This window comes from Myotis nattereri, assembly GCF_964212035.1.
Source record: "Myotis nattereri genome assembly, chromosome: 19".
NCBI lineage: Eukaryota > Metazoa > Chordata > Mammalia > Chiroptera > Vespertilionidae > Myotis > Myotis nattereri.
Genome location: NC_138095.1, coordinates 4,416,218 through 4,439,241, shown reverse-complemented (window position 1 = coordinate 4,439,241; position 23,024 = coordinate 4,416,218). Strand labels below are relative to the sequence as shown.

General features: G+C 55.2%; 1 protein-coding gene across 3 annotated transcripts; it reads left to right on the top strand.

Moving 5' to 3' along the window:
* Positions 1–612: 612 nt before the first annotated feature.
* Positions 613–22,810, top strand: CABP1 (calcium binding protein 1). 3 transcript variants are annotated; one of them, XM_081113444.1, is made up of 7 exons: positions 684–1,419; positions 14,493–14,672; positions 17,628–17,658; positions 17,912–18,055; positions 19,033–19,142; positions 19,361–19,508; positions 22,354–22,810. In XM_081113444.1, the coding sequence occupies exons 1-7, from the start codon at positions 769–771 to the stop codon at positions 22,377–22,379; spliced, it is 1,290 nt and encodes a 429-aa protein (XP_080969570.1). In that variant the 5' UTR covers positions 684–768; the 3' UTR covers positions 22,380–22,810. The 3 variants fall into 3 exon arrangements, with proteins under 3 accessions (XP_080969569.1, XP_080969570.1, XP_080969571.1); XM_081113445.1 differs by lacking the exon at positions 684–1,419 and adding an exon at positions 9,461–9,833; XM_081113443.1 differs by lacking the exon at positions 14,493–14,672 and having other exon boundaries at positions 613–1,419.
* Positions 22,811–23,024: the final 214 nt, after the last annotated feature.

Here is a 23,024-nt window from a genome sequence, read left to right as displayed (position 1 = left end):
TAAGTGGCAGAGCTGGGAGTTGACAATAAAATCAGGCCTCTGTGACTCCCTGGCTGCCTACCAAGTACCAAGAGCAAAACTGTCTCCCTCATCTAGAAGGACATGAAGGAGAGGGGACACGAGAGCTGAGGGGCAGCACATGGGTCCTACCTGAGACTTGGGCATCACCAGGCCCCGCAAATCCAGTTAGGCATGCCACCTGGCTGCTCTTCTGTTCCGAGAACTGGGAACTCTGTGACTGATTTACCAGGGTCATCCCGCCCCACTCCGTGACCCTGGGACTGGATGACGTACCCACAGAGCGGAGCCTGTCCCTCCACGTCCGTCATTCTGGATGCTTGTAAGCGGTGATGTCAGAGTGCTTCATCGTCCGTGGCTCTCATCCTCCGTTCCAAAGTTGTATCCCCTGGGGAGTGCATCCCGCCTGCATTTCTGGAGGTTCCGGGGGTTCGGCTTCCCGTGGGGGCCTCCAGGCGTGTTAAGGGCCAGTTCCGGCGATACCAAAGACTGGACATCTTTGGGGCCCTTGGCCAAACCCCTTCCCTTGTGCTCCCTGCTCCGTGCCGCAGCGCCCCCTAAGCCGCCAGGGGCCGCCCGGAAGCGAGGCTCCTCGAGCGCTGGGCGGGGAAAGGGGCGGGGCGAGGCAGTACCTGGGCCGCCCGGAGCTGGGGGTGGGCTCTCAGGGGACAGCCGGCGGGCACCCCCACAGATCTGGACCGCCAGCCACCGGGGAGCTCGGGACTCCGGGTGTAGAGGCTGCGCTATCACATGGGTGGCGGAGACGGGGCCGCATTTAAGCGGCCCGGGTACGGCGCCCGCCTCCAGCGCGTCCTCGGGCTTGGCTCCCGCCGGACGCCCTGCTCTCTGCCCACCGGGGGCCCCGCTCGGTGCCGCACCGCGCCTCCGCTGCCCGGCCATGCGAGCGCCGGCCCCGCTGCGATGAGCTCGCACATCGCCAAAAGCGAGTCCAAGACGTCGCTGCTGAAGGCGGCTGCGACGAGCGGGGGCAGCCGGCTTCCCCGCCAGGGCCCTGCCCGGGAGCCAGGGCTGCCTAGCCGCCGGCTGCCCAGCACCTGCCCCGGCACGCCACCGCCGTCCGGGGACCCCAGTTTGCGGAGGCCCCTGTGCCGGCCGGCGCCGCGAGAGGAGGGCGTGCGGGGAAGCCGCTGCGGGCTCCCCCAGGCGCACTGCAGGCCCCGGGAGGCGCTGCGGGCGGCCGCGGCGTCCCGACCTTCTCCCCAGTCGCCGCTGCCGCCGGCCCGCGGGCGGGATGGGGAGGAACGGGGGCTGTCCCCGGCGCTCGGCCTCCGGTGCGCGCAGCGAGCCCCGAGTCGCGGGGTCTCCGCTCCAGCTGCCGCGTCCGAGGCAGACCCGTTCCTCCACCGGCTGCGCCCCATGCTCAGCTCCGCCTTCGGCCAGGTAAGGGCCGCACCTCCCGTCCGTCCGTGCTCGCTGGAGAGGCGCTCGGGACCCTGCCGCGGGCTGCGCCCCCACAGCCGTCCTCCTGCTGCCCGGGCCCCCAGCCACGCGCCCCTGCCTGCGCTTGCCTCCCCCGGTGCCTGCTTCAGCACCCTGGGCGCTGTCCACGCTCCGGCCTCTTCTGGGGCGAGGCACCCTGCAAAGCCGCCTTCCACCTGCCAGAATGGGCCCGTCCTGGGAGGGATCGACCTCCGCACGCCACCTGGAGATTTGAAGGGGTCACGGAGGGGCGCTCTGAGCAGGGGGCGCGAAACCCTGGACTCTGGCCAAGACCACCAGTGAGCAACTCAGGAGAGCGAAGGGTTTGGAGTCTTGGGGTCAAGAGTGGGGGACCTTGGGGCACACAGCCTTGCTTGGGGATGAAGGACCCTAATCATTGCCTGTGGTGGCCACAAGGCCTGGGGAAAGTTAGGAGAGCTAAAATATGGGAAGAGAGAAGTGTCTGGAGGCATGGAGGGCTGTGCAGCTACTCCTCAAGCTGGAACTTTGGGGTGTTTGACGGAGGTTGTTGCTTCGGGCTGCCATTAGGATGGCAGTTGGGCAGTTGTGAGTCAGAGGATGTGGAGCAGTACCCACGGCCGCCTAGCTTGAGGTGGTGTGCATTCTCGGGTCAGAAAGGTCACTACGGAGTCAGCAGTGGCTCCTTTGGTTTCCTAGGCCTTTCTCTCAAGGGTCCCGGGCAGCTGGGCAGCTGCCCTTTAAAAACAATCCCTTAGTCGTAATCCAGTTTGAGGGTGTGCTGCTGGGGAGAGAGGCTCGGCGGAAAGGAACCTGTGAACTCCCGAGCAAAGCCAGGATAGCCTCTGGTTCTGAGCCCATAATTAAATAACTCACTGCACAGCCTTGAGACAGTTCTGCGGCAGCGGGGGTGGGGGGGTGGGGGGGGATGCAGAGGTCTGACCAGGCTGTTTGCACGGTGTGTGGGGAAGGCGGCAGAGCCTGGCTGTGCTAGCAAGTAGCGTAAAGCAGCCGTTTGAAGCTCCCGGCTTGCCAGGCTGGATCAAGATTCCAAGGAGGCCGTGTGTGGCTTCAGATCCGCGCATTCCTTTTCAGAGTACTACTGCACAGCGGCTGATGCCGGAGGAGGTCTGACATGAAGGCAGCTGCGCATGGATTTGGGTTGCACGGGGCTGCTGTGGTGGGGTGACAGGGCTCCAGCGTGCGGCTTTGTTCCGCGGGGAGTCCTCCGACTTCGCTGGAAACAGTTCTCCGTCGTGGAGATGTGGATGCAGAGCTGGGAGAGTTAGTGTGCCGACGTGATGAGGGAGAAGTTCGCTGCAGGGGCGTATGTATTAGTGAGCAGGTGTAGGGCATTAGGGCATTGCTCAGGCGTTGGCCTGGCTTCAGGGAGACAACAGTGAACAAGGTAGCTGGAGTTCTGGGTATTTTATGTGTTGTTGTTGTTGTTCATCCTCACCCGAGGATACTGTCCCGCATTGATTTTTAGAGAGTGGAAGGGAGGGGGAGAGACACAGAGAGAAACATTGATGTGAGAGAGACATAATGATTGGTTGCCTCCCACACTCGTCCTGACCAGGACCAGGGATTGAGCCTCAAGGTATGTGCCCTTAACTGGAATCCAACCTGGGACCCTTCAGTCTGCTAGCTGATGCCCTTGAAGCTTACAGTTTAGCAGTTTGGAAGGGTAGGTTATTGGCCCAGAATCGCTCATTTTCTGGTTAGTTTGCTGGTGATCTGGCTTCATTCTTCATTCTCAGCTGCCTGCTTTTCTCCCCACTTCTACTTTTTCAATCATTAAACGGAGAATATTCTCCAGCCCCATGTTCTGAAATGTCACCAGAGTCATCTGAGCCAGGAAGAGCTGGGAGGCCCATCAAATATTTACTCCCTCCTCTGGAAGCTCTTGCCCTTTGGGCTGCAGACGTTTTCTTTAAAGCTGGGGCACATTCAGTCTGGGCTTCCTGCTGACAGCTCTCAGGCATCTTCTGCACAGCAGCAGCAACAACAACAAAGCCTGGCCTGGGACTGGTGTCAGCCTCTTGCGAGGGGGAATAAGGCTTCCTTTCCCTTCTTCTTCTTTTTTTTTTTCTCCAAGCACCCGCACCGGCCACCGCACTGCCGCTGCCACCCTTCCCTTCCCTTCTTTCTGCATTTAGATTTCTGCCCGCGGAGACAGGGTCAGGACCAAGGGAAGGGAAATGGGCTTCTGAGTACAGACACTTTCAGGTCGGGTCTGCTTAGGCAAAATATCACCCTGGGGAAGTATATTTGTCATGTCTTCCAAGTTCATATTTCTTTTTTTTTTTAATATATTTTGTTGATTTTTTTTACAGAGAGGAAGGGAGAGGGAGAGGGATGGGGAATTAGAAACATCAATGAGAGAGAAACATCGATTCAGCTGCCTCTTGCACGCCCCCTACTGGGGATGTGCCCGCAACCCAGGTACATGCCCTTGACTGGAATTGAACCTGGGACCCTTGAATCCCCAGGCCGACGCTCTATCCACTGAGCCAAACCACCTAGGGCCCAAGTTCATATTTCTTCACTTTAAGGGGCTCATCCTCATTAAGCCTGTTTCTTTATCTGCAAAATAGGGATAATTCATAGTACCTCACCAGGTTTAGGGGAGATTATATAAGGTGATATGTACAGAGCTTGGACCAGTGTGTGGTTCAGACCAAAGGCTCTGTCAATGTTATTATTATTGCAGCTGCTGTTGATTAACCACCAAGGTCTATGTCAGGCCGTTTTCCTTATGTTTGTAATAGAATAGGGTTCAAAGTGAAGGTACTAAGATAGACTCCTAAATTAGGGGGAACAGCAATTAGGATTCTTCTAGTGACCTCACAGGGCATCCTCACTGCCTGCAGGGAGACTAAAGCATGGGATGGTGGCTGGGGAGACAGTAGAGCTGCAGCTTCCAATCCCAGAGCCGTCATTGCCTATTGCTGTGACCTTGGGCCTCTTAATTTCTCTTTCAGTCTGGGTTCATCCAGAAATGAGGTTGACAGAAACTACCTTGCACAGTTGTGTGAAGTATACAAGACTCAGTACGTCAAATGGCCTGGCTCAGAGCGGGTGCTGGGAAAAGGGCAGCCTTCGTTAGTGTTATTGTTATTTAAAGAGTAAGTGTCCCAATGAGGGCCTGTACTGTAAAAGCTGTCTCTGAGCCAGGTGAGGAAGGATGTTAAAGGAAGGAGCTGAATGGCAAAGGACCTTTTCTAGTACCCTCTTAGTGGCTAGCTGCGGACATGTCACCCGGAGAGAAGATGTGGTACCAGAAATTAACTCAGAATAGACATGACTTAGGGCAGTGCTTGGCACTGGGTCTTGGAACAGTCTTTCTGCTCCTTACCTTAAATTTGGAAAGTAACACCCCTTGTAGAGGAGGCAAATGCAAATAAAACCCACAGCTCTGTCCCACCCTTCTTTTTCTAGCTGTAGAGACTCCTCTTTTGAGTTGGGTATGCTATTCCAATTCCCAAACTGCTTTGCACATAGTAGGATCACTGTGATCCTGTATCCTAATGAGTGAATCAGCAAATGAATGGCTGATATCTCCAGACACGGACTGCAGAGGGTTCTTAGCTGGGGAGAGAGGCTATGGTGGCTTGGGTCCTAACAGATTTAGTCCTACTAGGCCTATGTTTTTAGGATGGGGACTGAGTATAGTACTCACTCCTGCCTGGCCACCTTTCTCCCTCTGCACTCTGAGGAGGCTGGTAGCCCTAATGGCCTTTTCTCTGGGGCCTGAAAAAGTCAGTTGTGATTAACATAAATCAGAGCGAGTCCCCCAGGTGTCTGCATTTGCCTCTAGCTGTTCTGGGGAAGCAACAAGCGTACTTGAGACCTTAGTCTAGAGCCCACTAAACAATTGACAAAAAGTATCTTCTCATTATCTTAACTTCATAGCAACCTGTGAAGGTTAGCATTATCATCCTCCATTTTAGAGATGAGAAGAGAGACTCAGGGGAAATGGCTAGTCCGAAGGTCCCGCAGGACTGTGCTGTGGTCTGCCTCTCTGAACAGCCTGCCTGTGCCACGCCATGCTGGTTTGGTGGCAAGTCACCTCAGTGTGTTTCCTATTTGTCAGAAGCAACCACAAAGTACCTCTCAGGTAACAACCCAGCTTTCCCTGAGCATCTTAGCACTGGGCTGCCATCCAAGGTCAAGTGCAGCGATAGAACTGATCAGGGCCACTGAAGACCAGTCTCCCTCCTAATCAGGAATAATCAGCAACGGCTTTATCCTTCTCATCCCTCTGATCCTATTATTCCATTCATGAGTCGGAATCTCACAGTGTGGCTTCCACAGGCCCGGGGCCTGATGCCTCAGTGAGCAGGAATGGGGGTGGGATGGGGCTGTGTGATGCCTTTGCTCCTTCTAGAACCTCCCACAGTTCAGCCCTTTAAAAATTTTCTGCTGCCCTGGCCGGCTTGGCTCAGTGGATAGAGCATCAGCCTGTGGACTGAAGGGTCCCAGGTTCAATTCCAGCCAAGGGCACATGCCTGAGTTGTGGGCTTGATCCCCAGTATGGGGCTTGCAGGAGGCAGCCGATCAATGATTCTCTCTCATCATTGAAGTTTCTCTCTCTCTATTTCTCCCTTCCTCTCTGAAATTAATAAATAAATATATTTTTTTTAAAATTTTCTGCTGAAGGTCAAGCCATCTGCCCCTTTCAATCACCAGCACCCCTCCCGCAGAGCCAAACACAGCTTAAGCAAGCTCTAGGTTTGAATCCCTGAATCCCTTCCTGCCCTGAAGACTCAAGTCAATACTGCATCCTCTTCCCTAAAGAATGATGGGTTTCTTCAAAGTACCTGACTTTTCATTTAACAAGTTAAGATCAGGAATTTATTATTTTAATCTTTTTTTTTCCGGGTGACAAAGGAGGGCAGAAATAATACCTTACGTTGCAAAGCCTTTACTTAACAGCATTTTCATATCTGTAGCTCATGGTCTTCACCATAATCCTCCAAAATTGAAAGGTCAGGTCTTATTTCCATGTTATAATTAAGGAAACTGGGATCCAGAGAAATCGAATCACTTATACAGGCCATGTGGTTAGGAAATGGTAAACTGGGCCTCAAATCCAGCCATTGGGACTCCACATTCTACATTCTTTAATATCATACTAGCATTTCTTTTCTTTTTTTTTAAATATATTTTATTGATTTTTTTTTACAGAGAGGAAGGGAGAGAGATAGAGAGTTAGAAACATCGATGAGAGAGAAACATCGATCAGCTGCCTCCTGCACACCCCCCACTGGGGATGTGCCCGCAACCCAGGTACATGCCCTTGACCGGAATCGAACCGGGGACCTTTCAGTCCGCAGGCCGACGCTCTATCCACTGAGCCAAACCGGTTTCGGCTATACTAGCATTTATTGAGTGTCTACTATGTGCCAGGCTTCATGTTGAGGGGTATGATTTATTATCTTATTTAACTGTCCACACGGTCCATTACAAGCAAAACCTCTGACCCATATCCAAATATCTACACCCAAAGTGAGCAGCATTTTGAAGAGTGTGCCAGGGCGAAGTGCGTGCCTTTCCTGCAGGAGACAGCCGTACCGGCATATCACAAGGTTGACAAGTGGGTGCTGTGCTCTGGAATGGCCTGCAGGGGGCAGGAGTGGGTGCCCTGGCCATACAAGACCAATGCTTGTGGCACTGTGCCAAGCCCTTTGCATGCATTGTCTCGTTAACTCCGAAGAGCCCTTGAGGGAAGGGTTATTAGAGTACCCATTTGATCAATAAAGAAACTGAGGCTCAGAAAGATAAACTGTCCTCAAGATCAGCCAGTAGTTGCTAGGCAGCAGGGCAAGATTGGAACCCAGGTCTGACTCTGCACTCCAAGCTCTTACCAGTAGGCTGTGTCAGTAGTTCTCAACACTGGCTGCAGGTTAGAGTTACCTGGAGCACGCTGATCGGCAATGTCTGGAGCCCACCTGTGCCTGATGAGTCAGCATCTCCGGGGAAGCTCCCAGTGAGTCTCATCGGCGGCCAGGGGAGGGAAGCTGCTTTACACTGTGCTGCCTGCCTGCTCATGTATCTGCTCATGTAGTTCATATGAACTGGGTTCCTGTGTGAAGCTTAACCCCTTTCCCTTTGGGTTCCTGGTGAGTTCTAGCTTTACTTTTCTTTCTTTCTTTTTCTTTTCTTTTTTTTTTTACTTAAAATTTTCAATTTTAATTTTTTATTGAATTTATTGGGGTGACATCGGTTAATTAAATTATATAGGTCTCAGGGCTAATTCTATAATACCTCATTTGTGAGCCCTAGCTTTTCAACAGAATCTGCAGATGGCCAGTTTCCTGGCTTTGGTCTGCATGTCTTTTCTGATCTTCCTGAATTAAGGCGCATCCCTAGAGTTTTTGTGCTTCCCCTTCATAGCATGTAACTAACATGTAATGAAGTCAGTGTGTTCCTAGCCGTGTAATAGCTCTTGCCCACCTGCTAGAATGGAAGCTCCTTGAAAGCAGGGACTGTGTTTCTCTTGTTCCCCAGGCTCTCACGGCCAGGCACAGTGCCTGGCACATAAATACCGGACAAATGATCCTTCTTTCTCCATTTTAATAATTACTTCTAGAGTCCCCGTATGTGCCATGCACTTTGCCATGTAGGCATTTTAAGTAAGAGAGAGGAAACCCCATTTTCCAGGCACGGAAACTGAAGCTCTGGAATGTGAGAAGTCAGAAGCCAGCAGAGCCAGGACTCAACCCCAGGCCTGCTGATCCTCTCATTCATCTCCATTGCCCTTCATGAATGACCCTGACCGCAGATGTTGCTTTAAGCTATTTCCAAGGAACACGGCTTTGAAGAAGGCACTTAAGTTGGCTGCTTGCTCTTTCAACTCCAACTCCCCAGTGTCTTCACTCCTTTCTACACGTTGGGCGAAAACAACTCCCCAGCCTCCTCCATCGGTCCTCAGGGGGTACCCGTCCTCCTCCCATTCCCGCTCCGGAGGTTTGGCCCAAACACGGCCGCTGAGTAGCCTGATTAAACCCTTCGCATGTCAATGACATCGTCAGCCAGCGGCAGCTCTGTCGACAAGAGCTATCCAGGGACCTCCTTCCCCGGCTCCCTGGGACCAAGTCTGTGGCACCTTCTGGGCAAGGCCTCCCGCTCATCGTCCCTAAGGGGAGGTCTGACCAGCCACTCGAAACTGGGCAGAAAGCCCCTGGGAGAGGAGCCCCTCTGGACTGCCCGCTCAGGCCTGCGTGTAAGGGAGTTCCATCTGGGGCGGACCTGCCTCTGGCGCCCCCTGCTGGGGAAAGCTGGGTGCCGGGAATGGGACTTCTCTCTTGGGTCGTCTGGCTGGGGCTGTAGATCTCCACTGGGACATGAGGCTTGAGATGACTGACATCACAGCTGGAGCCTGGAGAGGAGGCAGAGCCAGTCCCCTCAAAAGTCCATCGTGGGACCTCGAAGGCTGCTTTGCCAAGGGCGGCCTCTCTGCTCCACGCCCCAAGGAAGCTGGCGAGCGATCCTGGCTCAGATTAGGCGGAGGATTACGAGGTCAGTGCCCCTCACTCACGCCCTCCGAGACTGCGCCCTGGGACTAACTGCTGTCGGCTCAGCTGAGCTTCCAGTCCCCAGCCTCATCCCATTCCCGGGCCGAGGCAGGTGTGGGAAACGAGCGTGATGGAGACTCACAACTCCCCCAAGCCCTCAGCTGGAGCTGCCTGCTCAATCCAGCTGCACTTGTCAGGAGGCAGTCCTGTGTTTGTCCCTGTGTGCTTTCGTGTGTGTGTGTGTGTGTGTGTGTGTGTGTGTGTGTGTGAATGCAAGCACACAGCTGGGAGGCACCCTGGCTTTGGGGACCCAAACTAGCCTGATTCCCCTCCTGGGTCTGCTGGCCTAATTCCCAGCTGCAGCTGCCCTTGGGGTCCCCTCCCCAGGCAGTGTCTCCGCAGCTCTGGCAGCCGCGAGCGGAGGGGCTGCGGGAAGGGGCCTGAGCGCTAATCTGGTGGGGCTGATCCGGCCGCCTTCTCCAGCTCCGCCGCCCTCTGCCAGCAGCTCTCTCGGTGATTTTCTCTGTGCCCTGCACGCTCCCCTGCTGCCTTCATCTCCTTAAGAAAGTGCCCAGAAAGTTAAACCCACACACACACAAACACACACACACACACACACATACACACAATCCACCAAAAAAAAAAAAAAAATCAGCAGGAGCCGGCAGACGAGTGAGAGAGCACGCGCGCAGGAGAGAGGGCTCAGTCCTGGAGGAAGAGCGGCGCAGGCAGAGGGAGGCTGGGCTTGGCAGGACCGGGACTGAGGTCTCTGAGCCCCAAGAGCCTCCTCCATGGACCCCGGGATCCTGAGAGGCGCTGCCTCAGCTTAGGATGGGCAACTGTGTCAAGTCTCCACTGAGAAATCTCTCCAGGAAGGTATGTTCCTGGACTTCCAAACCTGGGCTGGGGGACTGGGGCATCTTCCCATCGGCCCCAGCGGTTGGGCATGGAGGGGTGGGCATCTGAGGCTTGTCACCTTCCCTTGGGCTCTGCCTAGAGCTGCTGCTCTGTTCTGAGCTCCGGGTTACCTCCTGTCACAGTTTCCTATGTCCCAGGAAGTGGGGACTTGGAGCTGCATGGGGAACTGTGTTTGGGAATCGGTACAAGATTTAGGAAAGAGCCACATGGCTGCTAGGAAGTGAGTGAAAAGCGTGGTCCTTAGGATGTCAGAGCGGACAGACCCCGTGGCACTGGCAGGACTGGAAGGGGGTTGCGCTTTGACATTGCTGCTGCTAAGCCTCCTCAGCAGGATGGCCTCTGACCCTCCCTGGTGGACCCTACACCTTCAGGGCTGCGGATTGTGAAGTAGATCCTGTTGCCACTGAAAGGAACCAGGTCAGAGAATCTCAACGAGGACCAGGCTGGTTCAGGGACCAGAACTGTCTCCACTGACAAAGAGGATGTCGAGTCAGGGGGTCCGCGTGTCCCTTCCTGTAGCAGATTTATTGGTCCCACACCAGCACGCTGTCTTTTTGCAAGAATTCCTTTTGGAAGCAAGTAAGCACTGGGCTGGCATCGATAGGGCTTTGCTTCAAGTGCACTCCGCCCGTGTGTCCAGCCCTCTGTGGTCAGGCCGTGTAAGACACTCCTCGATAGCATCTAAAGGAAGAGGCATGATAGGGACGTTTTCCTGCAGGGCTTCCATTTCCCAGACAAGGAGCTTAATTGCCACTGAGGTTAAGGGACACTTACCACGGTCTCAGGTGAGCTAACGGCACCTCTGCCCCAGCCCATCCTCACTCCTCCGTCCGTTTGGCAGCCTCTCCATTTAGGGCATCTCAGGCTTCTCTGCTGCTCATCAGCTTCCTCGTGTGGCTAAGCTGCTCACACCAAATCCCTTTCCATCTTTGCTGCTCCTCACATCCTTCTGAGGGGTGACTGTTTCTTCTGTGCACCCTCCCCCCATCACCTGCTATCTTCTTAGTGGAGTCTTTGTACCAGAAGTGGCCTCCACACTGTTGCAGAGGAACAGAAACTGATCAGAATTAGATTAAAGGACCACAGGGTGAAAGCCCTCCCCTGGCTCTGTCCAGAGCTTGAAGAGGTGAGTTTAAGAATAAGAATTGGCCTTTGGTTCCACCCCACCCATCTTCCTTACGTAGCAGAGGGCTTAAGAATCAGGCTTCTCAGGTCTCCGCTTTCCAGCTGTGTGACTTTGGGCGAGTTACTTGACTTCTCTGGGCCCCAGTTCTTTCTTTGGTCCATCAGGTATAAATACTAGTACCCACCTTGCAAGGTGACCGTGAGAACTAAAAGTGTTGTGCACTATATGCACTGCCTGGAATACAGTTCTCAGCAAATGTTAGCTAGTAACATTGTTGTAATCATAATTTTTCCTCTCTAGGTTTTCTGAAAAGGGGGATGGAGGAAAAAGAATATAGGAGAGGTTTTGAGTCCATGGAGTAAGGTTAAAGATCATGCAACTTACTGCATTTAATTTCATGTTTTTAAATTTAAAACATTTAAAATTCATTTGAGAGAGAGAGAGAGAAACATCGATTTGTTATTTCACTTACTTATGCATTAATTGGTTGCTTCTTGTATGTGCCCTGACCAGGGATCAAACTCGAAACCTTGGTATATCAGGACAATGCTCTAACCAACTGAGCTACCCAGCCAGGGAAATGTCATGTTTTTTATAAAAATAATAATTGCTTTTCCCTGAATATTCACAATGTATCCAACTTGTTATCTTACTTTCTCTTTTCCACCAAATAGTTCTTTTGGCTGAGGCCACACAGCCAACTGGACTCTGAGCTGGGATTTAAACCCTGGTCTGTGTGAGTCCAGAGCTGGTATTTTTATTTTTTATTTTTGCCTTTCTCTTCTTCCTGCTGTCAAAAACGTTATTCTTAGATCTCTGAGTCTGCCCTCACACGTCATCTGGTCCAAATTCCCACCGGCTACAGCAGTCGCCTCTCCTACCTCACCAAGTGCTTACTCACTCAACTTCTCCTGAATCCCTCAGTGCGGGCAGCTCTGACCTGCAGACTCTTGGCCAGCTCCGTTGTTAGAAAGCTGTTAGGTCCTGAGGCATGCTGGGCCCTCCTGTTGCTAGGCCACACTCAGGGGACAGCCCCTCGGTGCCAGGAGACATGGTCAGCCTGTGGGCCGCTGCCCACTTGGCTTCCTGAGTGGTACTCGGGGACCTGGTAATGGTGAGAGGCGGCCGCTCCAGGCTCTGGGCAGGCAGACCAGGCTGTCAGGTGCCATCACTGGCCGGGAAGAACAGCCGCTTCCCGGGGCAGCGTGGTGCCAGGCAGGATTACCATCAAGAGATGCGGTGGAAATTCCTCGGCCACCACTGGCGCGTTCTCTGTGGGAGCAAATTCTCCATCCTTCTCACTTCTTTCTGATTGGCAAATGTTCTCCCACTTCCTCTGAGGCCAGAAGTGACTGCCTCTGCACCAGCATCTCTCTGAGTTACATCACTGTCACCATCGTCCCCGTGGCAGCTCCATCTATCCTGCTCTCAGCATGCGGTAGGCGCTGTGCAATAGCTCATGGACTTCTCGCAGGAATCCTGTGTGTGACCATTGCCCATGCCCATGCCCATGGCATAGAGAAGGAAATAGAGCACAGACAGGTGACGTGACCTGCCCAGGTCACAAAGCAAGCAGGTGGCAGAGCTGGAATTGGGAGCCCAAAGTCAGTGTACAAAGCACCTATCAGTTCTGCGCCTGCTGCCGTGTCACCTCCTGGGCTGTGTCACTCTGAGCCAAGTGTGTCTGAGTCACTAGGACCAAAGGCTGCCTCTCCACGGGCACCTCCGGAGACGGCGTCGGGGCTAAGCCACGGGATCCCAGGCTTCCCGGGGGCCGGCCTCAGCAGGAGGCTCCTCTGGCTCTGCCCTCACTCTAGCTACGTCCCCGAGGCCTGTGAGAGTGGCCGAGGCTTTGACCTCACTTGGCATAAATCCGAACGGCCGTTGGTCCACCTGACACCCCTTATGCTCTGAGACGCCCTGAGCCTGGCCCTATGGCACTCACTGAACTTGGGCCTTGGGCTGAGGTGCTTCACCGCGAATCTGAGCGGCTGCGGCACCTTCGAGGAACCAGAACACTGTCTCCCTCCAGGCCTGGAAGGGGAAGGGAGTCCAGTGTGCAGCCCACAGTGTGGGGCGTTGGGGAGATGGCACATGAGAGGACAAGGCGAGACGGGCAGGTTGTTCCGCTTCTCAGCCCGGGAGGACAGGCCACCCCTCTGGGTGTGGCCTTCATGGAGCTAGAGCAGTGGTTCTCAACCTTCCTAACGCCGCTACCCTTTAATACAGTTCCTCATGTGGTGGTGACCCCCGATTTCATTGTTACAAATTGAACATAATGAAAGCATAGTGATGAATCACAAAAACAATATGTAATTACATATGTGTTTTCCGATGGTCTTAGGCGACCCCTGTGAAAGGGTCGTTCGGCCCCCAAAGGGGTCGTGACCCACAGGTTGAGAACCGCTGAGCTAGAGGAACGTGGCAGGAAGGAGAGTGTGGCGAGATGAAGGGGTGGGTGTGGGGCCCTGGGCGTCTTGGGGAGCCGGGTCGGATAGAAAGTTGTGTCTGATGCTGATGCTGATGCTGCCCTGGGGTGGGGGTGGGGTGGGGGCAGTCTGTGGGCAGCGCTGACTTTTTATAGCTGCATGGGAACCGTCAGGGAGGAGACTGGATTGGCCGGGCCTGGGGCACAGCTATATTCGGTAAGCAGCGGCCCCTGTCTCAGCCTCAGAGGTCGCAGGCAGGCCGGGCCCGGCAGGGAGCCAGGGAAGGCGGGAGGGGAGGAGGCTTGCTGGTGAGAGTGTCCAGTGTCGAGGTTGCAAATGGTGGGATCCCACCCACAGGCGTGCTTTGTGTCGCCCGCGCCCACCGGAAGGTCTCTGGGCTGGAGTTCCGTGGTGCTGCTCCTGACGACGGACTCGCAGCGCCATTGAGTCCCCGTCTCCCACCCCTTACACCTGCGCTTCATTTGTTAGCTGTGGCCCCTGTGTTTGCAACCTCCAGTCCAGCCCAGCCTGCTCTCCACGTTGCTGCTCTGATTGTCCTCACTGCCTTCCAGTGGGGTCCAGTGGGGTCCAGTGGGGGTAGGGGCAGGAGTCAGTTTGGGAACTTAGCCCCTGGGTTTGTGCTGGGACATTGGGGCAATGGTTGGAAAAGGATGTATTCCATTCATCCCTTAACGAAAACTTCCCATTGGTGGGAACAGAAGCCTCCTGCTGCCTGCTTTTCTCTCTGAGCCTTTGCATGCACGTGAGTGTGATTCTAGGCACACGTATGTGTCGTGTGTGTGTGTGTGTGTGTGTGTGGGTGTGTGTGCGTGCGCGCGTGCACATGAGCCACCTGGTGGGTGCCACACCCAGCTCTCCCTGGAGCATCTGCTTCAGTCAAGGACTGGAGACTCCATCTGTTGGACCAATTGGAGGCTGCCCCCGTGCCCCTGAGGGCTCTCTGAACCTGCCGTTGGACTCCCAGGGTCTGCTCTAGGAGGCCCGGCCGGGCAGGGAGGTGATGCCTGCCTCTCTTTTGCTTTTGCGTGGCGCTGGCTGAAGATGCGCCAGGAGGAGACCGCCAGCTACAGAGTGGTGCAGACCAGCGAGGAGGGGCTGGCGGCCGGCGGCGAGCTCCCGGGACCGCTCCTGACGCTGGCGCACAACTGCGCCGTCATGCACAACCTGCTGGGCCCGGCCTGCGTCTTCCTGCGCAAGGGCTTTGCTGAGAACAGGCAGCCTGTACGTAAGTTGGCCCCCGTGGAGCTGCTCGACTGGGCTTCACGGGCGTGAGGAGGTGCTGGGAAGAGGAGGGGCTCTGTACACAGAAGTGTGCCTCCCCCCGCAGACACACCTCAAACCCTCAGTCTGCAAATCTGACCCCTGAAGTTTCCCGCTCATGGCTGCAGCGCACTGCGGAGCCCACCTCCACCAGCAAGGAATGATGACAGCAGCCAACATTGTGGGGATTTTAAATAATACACGTGTTTTTATTGATTTTAGAGAGAGAAAGCAGAGGGAGAGAGAGAGGAACATCAGTCAGCTGTCTCCTCTATGCACCACATCCTGACTGGGAGTTGAACCTGCGACCTTTTGGTGCATGGGATATGCTCAACCAACCGAGCCACACCAGCCAGGGCATGTTTGGGGAGACTTTTTGAACACTTTCTGTGTGCCCGGCACTGTGCTAAGAGCTTTGGCCCATTGCCTCGCTTAAGACTCAGAGCCACTCCAAGAGGTAGGTACTATTACCCCATTTTACAGATGAGGAAACTGAGTTGGAGAAGTAACCTGCTGAAGGAACAGCTTGTGGGTGAGGGAGGGAGGACTCAGACTCGGGCGTCTGACTACGCCTCCTGTGCTCTGAGCAGCAGTGCTGAGCACACAGCACTGTCCGGAGGACTTGCTGCCAGGATGGAAGCCTGAGATCTGCACTGTCCACTATGGCGGCACTGGCCACGTGTGGCCGTGGAGCACTGGACATGGGACTAGTGCAGCTGAGGAACTGGATGCTAATTCTGTTTCATTCCCATTCGGATTAAATGGCCACGTGTGGCTTCTCTACTGGACAGCCTCCTGCAGGCCTTGGACAGCCACAGGGAGGGGGGAACAAGGATGGTGTCACAGGTGGAAATGTTTGTAGGTTCCATTTCCTGAATGCCACGTGCTAAGCGCTACATGTCTTGTCTCACGGTATGCTCACTGAGGCCCTGGCAGGGGCCTGGCACTGACCTATTTACAGGTGCGGAGACTGGCTAGGCCACAGAAGTGACCTGCTCCAGGCCCATGGCTAGGAAGCAGCAGATCTGAGCTTTGCACCTGGGTCTGTGTGACTCTAGAGGCCAAGCTCTTCCCCCGGCCATTACGTTGGAGTGAAAGGAGTATGTGTATGCTCCATTCCACCTGCCCCGCCCCCCCCCCCAATTGCTCATGGTCTTCCTGCCACCCGGAAGGGCATCTCTGGCTCTACTCCAAGCACAATACACAACTCCCCCACTCTGCACCCAGGGTGGGGGCGACCCAAGCACCAGCCACCGGGACTCAGCCAGCCCCCAGGCCCCCCGCAGCGGGGCACCTGGCTTTCCGCTCCCTGACCCTGTCTATGCAAGATGTATGAGGAGGTGCAGTGGGGGCAGCAGCACCTCACTTCTCTCCAGTGCCTCCGAGCTGGGTCCTGGAGAAGTGGGGGCTGCTGGAGTCTGACCGGTGGAAAGGACTTGCTATATCTGAGTAACTTGTCCTAGCGAGAGCCCTCCGTGTGTGCGTGCGCGGGCACGTCCTCGCTTGCTCGCTCGCTTGCACTTACTGGGGGTGTGGGCACCGCAAAAACCCAAGCACCAAGTCTGAGTTGGAGCAGCCAGTGGGTGACAGAGGCCCGATTAGGTATGCGAAAGCGTAACGACCCGCACGACCCGCACGACCCGCACCCTGTGCACCGAAGGCACCTAACAGACAGACACACCTCAGTGACCCACCCTCAGCCAGAGACGCCACCTGCAGGACCCGGAGCTTGCAGCTGCCGGGCCCAAGCACATGGACACGCTCCACACTGTCCGCCACCTACAGCCACTCCTAAGCACCGGCCTGTGCACCTGCTTGTTCCACTAGCTGTTGCTCAGGAGCCGCTTTCTAGAAGATTCTCAGATTTTCCAGAGTCAGGGCCCCTTGCCCTGGGGCCAGTTTGGAGTGGGTGGGCACCCTGGCCCTGTTGGCTAGAACAGCCTGTGTGCACAGCTGAGATGCCTCCCGCTCACGGTGGCACACCGCGTGTCTGTGTTCATGACAGGTGGGCCTCTACCTGGCGTGCTTCCTCAGGGCGGGCACACCTGCCCCATGTGCTCCCTGCCCAGAGGCAGAGAACTGTGCCATCTGGGGAGGGGGAGCCCCGTGGACCAGTTTGGGAGCTTACTAAGCAGGTCCAGCTGGGCAGCCATCCATGTCGTGCCAGTCTGTGTCCCTCCTGGGCAGGCCCGGGCAACGGGCCCCTCACCAGCTGGAGCTGCCCCCTGTGTCCTCCGGGCCTGCTCTTTCGAGACTCCTCTGCCATCTGCTGTGATGCCGAGACCCAGGGTCTCCTTGGCTCCCCAAGGAGAGCTGGGCCCTGATTGACGCTTTGGATGTGTGTTTTGGGGCCTGGCGGCAGCCGGAGGCACTGGCAGCCCCCAGGCTCCTATGCTGTGCCCGTGGCAGGGCAGGGTGTAGCATGGGGGTCAAATTGGAGAAGGTAGAGCAGTGCCCGGAAGCAGGGCGCAGCCCTAACCCTGCCTCCACACCTCGGGTCCTCCCCTCCGTCTCCCTCAGGCTGCCTGCCTGGTCCCTGCTTTCTCTCCTCAGCCCTCTCTGCTCCCATTACCTTGCAGGCCTCCTCTCCGCGGTGACCTCCCGCTGACGCTGTTTCATTTACAGGTTTTTGCCTCGGACCAGCTCTGTCCTCTGACACATTCTCGTGTCTGAAACAAGGGGCTGGGTGTAGAGGGCCTGTGCCCCGGCTGCATGGGGCTCTGGGGCCCTGGGCATCGGCCATGCTGTGGGAGATGTGGGGGTGCTCATTTCCCCCTCAAGGACACGGCCCAGGCATGCTCGGCTGCAGCCCCGCCAGCTCCACCAGCGCCTGCTGCCACTTGCATGGCCCTCAGGTTGGACTTTGTGACTCCGGGCCCCTGACAGCTGCTAATAGGACACGTTCTTCTGTTTCAGGACAGATCACTGCGGCCAGAGGAGATTGAAGGTGAGACCCGGCCCCTTAGGGGAAAGGGTGCCTCAGCCATCCAGGAAGCTGAGGGAAGGGAGACTGGTGGGAAGAGAGGCAGAGACCCCCTGACCTCCAGGGACAGGGCCTGGTAGGGAGCCGGGGTCAGAGGAGTGTACAGCCGGCAGCTCCGGCTCTGGCTGTCCACGCTCGTGGGCCCTATGTCTGCCTTTGGCTCCAGAGGCTCTGCAGCTCCCAGCCCCAGCCATGTCCACTTTCTTCCCTTCCCCAGAGCTCCGAGAGGCCTTCAGAGAATTTGACAAGGACAAGGACGGCTACATCAACTGCCGAGACCTGGGCAACTGCATGCGCACCATGGGCTACATGCCCACCGAGATGGAGCTTATCGAGCTGTCCCAGCAGATCAACATGAACCGTGAGTCCCTCCACTGGGCACTGGGCACCTCCCTCCCTCCCGTCCTCACTTCTGCAGCCCTCTGCAGTCACTCAGGCCTGGGTTCAAATTCTGGGCCCACATCTCCGCAGCTCTGTGGCCTGGGGAAAACCACGTACCCGTTTCCTCACCTGGAAAATGAGGGGTGTGTCAGGGGGAGAGAACTCAGGGAGTCACCGAGGGACTATATTTAAAGCAGCCCAATACCTGGCCCGCAGTGAGTTGAACAGAGATGCTGTTATCACTGTTTTCCTCTTGTCTGGGTTCTCAGGAGCAAGCCTGAGACAAGAACTTGAAAGCACAGGTCATTTATTTAATAGGTGATGAATAGGGAAGTGAGACAGGGAGGAGGAGGAGCCAGCAAAGGGTGTATTCTCAAGCCACTGACCCGAGTCTAATTCTGTTGGGGAACTTTGGGAGTCAGTGTAGCAGCTCCCCTCAGGGCTAGCCCATAGCCCTCACCTGGGGCACTTACCCCCCAAACTCCTGCCAGTCACTGGTGAAAGCTGTTGCTGAGCAGGCCTGTTAGCAGCTGCTAGGGGCCCGGAGTCACTTGTACCTCCTGAGAGAGCCTGTTGGAAGCTGAGCTTCCATTTGCACAAGGGTAAGGCTTGGAGCATGTGGGCCAGGCACCCAGAATTTCTGCTTCCCTCTCTGCCTTACTGCATGTGTCTCTGTCTCTGAAATTCTTTGCCTGTCTCTGTGACCTAATGTTTCTTTCTCTCATCCATATCTATCTCCACCCACTTCCTGATTTGTTCCCTTTGTCAACCCCTGGCCACTTCCCTGAGCCATTCTTTGACAAACTACCTGTACGTAGTCACCTCTCTGTCATCATTTGGCCTTTGGTTAAACCTTGGACCTGGCCCTGTGCAAGTCAGGGTGGGGTTGGTAGTACCTTCCATTGCCTAGGAGGGGAATGGTTAGATGGATGACCTAGCTCTTTCCTTTGTCCCCAGTGGGTGGCCAAGTGGATTTTGATGACTTTGTGGAGCTAATGGGACCGAAACTCCTGGCGGAGACGGCAGATATGATTGGTGTAAAGGAACTGCGAGATGCTTTCCGAGAGGTGAGTCGTGGCAGTGGACAGGCTGTTAGAAGCCCAACCCCAGCATGGCAACCTGAAAAGAACCCTGAACCCTGGGTCCCAGACCAGGAAGGAGCTTGGACAGAGAACAGTCTCCGGGGGAAAGGGGACAGTGACTCTGGAGAAGGAGCTCAACTTTGGGATCTGCTCTTGATGGTCTCCATGTTATAGCTACCTCTCCCTCCTCCTGCCCTGTCTAGTTTGACACCAATGGTGATGGGGAGATAAGCACCAGTGAGTTGCGAGAGGCCATGAGGAAACTCCTGGGTCATCAGGTGGGACACCGAGACATAGAGGAAATTATCCGAGATGTGGACCTCAATGGGGATGGCCACGTGGACTTTGAAGGTAGGTGGGCTTGAAAGTGGGAGAGAAAGGGACCATTCATGGAGCCCTCCAACTGTATATCCATCATGCAACCATCATTTCATTCCAACTTTCCACCCCCTACTCTTCCATCCTGCCATCCATGCACCACTTCAGTCTGCCTCCCATCTCTATATCCATCCATCCATCCATCCATCCATCCATCCATCCCATCTATTCACTTATTCATCTCTTCATCTGTCCTATTTATCCACTCATCCATCTCTAAACAAGTACCCATAGAACCATTTATCCATGCACTTATCTATCCACCCATGCCTAATTCTTCCATAATTCACCCATTCATTCATCCGTGCACCCATCAACCCATGTATATCTCTGCATGCATCTGTACTTCTCTACATTCATTCATATATTTATATATCTTTAACCACCTGCCTATATTTCTACCCATACTTCCATTGATCTAATTGTCTGTCTAGTCATTTCCCTATCAGTAACCATCTACTCATCCACACATCCGTTACTGTGTCCATCTTCCCCCACCCATCTCTGTCCATCTGTCTGTCCACATCCTCCATCCATGGAAAGTATTTTCTGAATGCCACATTCCTCACGATGACACTCAGGCCCCTAAAATCTGACCACAGCTCCCACCATTCCTTCGCTCCCACCGCACCTACAGCTGCACCAAAGTACTCGTGGTCCATGAACCTGCTAGGTTCCTGTTTAACACACGGTTCTTTTTATCAAGATGCCTTTTGTTCTGTTGTTCACTTGGGCTCAATTCTATTCATCCTTCAAGATCCAGCAGTGGGACACTTTGTTCAGCCCTGCGTCCCTGATTCTCCAGATTGAACCTTTGGGCCTCACAGCACCTCAGGGCCATCCTTGTCCTTCACACTGTCCTCCAAGGGCTACTATGGTCTCTCCACTTGACTCTGAACTTTTCCAGAAGAGGAACCTCCTTTCTTTATCACTGCATTTTCTACATAACTCAGTGCCTGGCTAATGCTACATGAACACTTTTTTTAAGGAATCAGAAGCAATTACAATAATTATCATTTATTGTAAGTATATGTACGAGTCACTGTACTGATTAGCTTTACATATTTTATCTCATTTAATTCTCACAGTCACTCTGTGGATTGCACTATTAGTACCGCATGAGATGAGGAAACTGAGGCTCAGAGACGTAATATAACTTGCTTGGGATTACCTAACCATGAGGCAGAGCTGTGTCATAAACCCAGGCCTGGACTCTCAGCCACGCATAACACGGTGCATGACACCATTTGGAACACTGTGAGATGCAGGGAAAAGACAGTAAGACGTTGACTCTGTACTCCAGATGCCTGAGTTCTAAGAAAGGCAGGATGAGTATGTGCCAGCCTGTGAGTGTGTCCGGAGCACAAAGGGGGGAGGACTTTTACGGAGAGTAGTTGTCCCTCACACTTGGGTAGAATGTGACTACATGGAGAGAAGGCTTTGCCACCACAAGATCCGAACATCTCCGGATGTCCTGTGTCCAGGTAAGTGGCCCTCACAGACGCCTGCTCTTCCCTGAAAGCCCAGGCCCCCCACTTATTCTACCAGCACGTATTGTACACCTCCGCGGGCTGAGACCGGACCCCCACCCTGAGGAACCTAAGACCAGCGAGGAAAACAGAAGCCAACAGTGTAGTTCCTGCTGTTCTGAGGGAGTGTATAGCAGGCGGTGGGGACAGGGGGGGCCCTGTGCCAAGCTGGAGGGGGATTCGGAAGGCTTCCTGGAGGAGGCTGTGAATAAGCAGAACCTAAGGAATGAGCAGGAGCTACCAGGGGAAAAGAAGGAAGAACTGTTTATCCAAATGAAGCCGGCACATGGATGTGTGTAGCAGCTTCATTCATAACTGCCCAAACCTGGGAGTAACCAAGAAGTGCTTTAGTAGATGAGTGGACTGTGGTCCACCAGACAATGGAATGGTATCAGAGAGAAGAAAACTTAAATCCATATTACTAAGTGGAAGAAGCCAATCTGAAAAGGCTGCATGCTGTGTGATTCCAACTATCACATTCTGGAAAAGGCAAAACTGGAGACGGTGAAAGGACCAGTGGTCGCGGGGGCTGTGCTGGGAGGGGGATGAGTAGGCCGAGCACAGAGGATTCTTAGGGCCGGGAAACGATGGTGTATACGAGACCATCATAATGGTGGATACGTGTCATTATACACTTGTCAAAGCCCATAGAATGGGCACCACCAAGCGTGGACCCTCCTGTGACCTGGGCTTGGGGTGGTACTGATGTGTCAATGTCGGCTCATCAATTTTAACAATTGTGCCACTCCGGTGGGGCTGTTGGTAACGGGGGAGGGTGTGCCTGTGTGGAGGTCGGGAGTATCTGGGAACTGTGCTTTCTGCTGAATTTTGCTGTGAACCTAAAACTGCTCTCAAAGAGAAAGTCTAGCTTGAAAAAGAGGAGGGAGAGGGGACAGTAGCCGGAGAGCTGGGAAGTGAGGAGGGAGAGGGAGCCGGCGGCACCTGAGGTGCTGGAAGGGAGAGCTGTGTGGCTGGGGCCTGAGATGGGGGTGAGGGGAGAGATGAGGCCGGAGAGGTCAGCTGGGGCCAGAAGTGGGAGGGCCTGCGGTCATGCCAGTATATGGGACCGTGGGGTCCGTGAGAGGTTTAAGAACGGGTCAGATATGCAGCTTGGAAAGCCCGAGCCGCTGCCGTGTAGAAGATGGACTGGAGGAGGCCGCCTGGGGTGGGGACCAGCATGGATTCAGGAGCAGGGGGATGGCGAGGGGACAGGTTGAGGGCGATTCGGAGGCAGGGTCCTGAGCTGGGCCCTGACGGCTGCTTTCTACCCCCCCTCCTGTACCCACCAGAGTTCGTCCGGATGATGTCCCGCTGAGGCCGTGAGGGCCCCTCCAGGACTGCCAAGCTCCCACCGGCGGGAGAAGAGGGGCGGAGCTCTTCTCGCTCCGCTGCTGTCGCTGCCGACAGTCCAGGACGGACTGGTGGAGGGGGCCTGCTTGCACCCCGGGGAGGTGCCCACCCCGGACCCCACTCTCCGCACTGTGAAAGACTCACAACTCCTGCAACTGGAAAGTGGGGCGCCCACCGACAAGGAGGCCACAGTGCCAAGCCACAGAGGTTATGCAAGGCGCCAAGTGCCATGTACCCAGCCGCTGCCGGCTGGACGGGCCAGGGAGCCCGCCAGCAGATCCCACATAGCATGTCTGCCCCAGGGCACAGCCTCTGTTGCCCTCCTCAGCGCTGCGCCCATCCCAGCTCGCCTCAGCCTTGTTATCTCAGAACCAATAAAAACATGCCCCAGAGCAAGGCCGCGTGGGGTCTTTCCGCCTTGGGCCTGGTCAGTGACGTGCTTCCTGAGTACCAGCTGCACGCCCGGAGCGGGCGGACCGTCCCTGCAGCCAGCAGGCCTTTATTGGGTGCCGCTAGGCACCCAGCCACTTCCTCACTGACCGGGAGCCAGAGCCCGGCACCTCCGGCTGCAGGGAGACGGGGTGTAGTAATTTAGCTGGGTGCGCAGCTG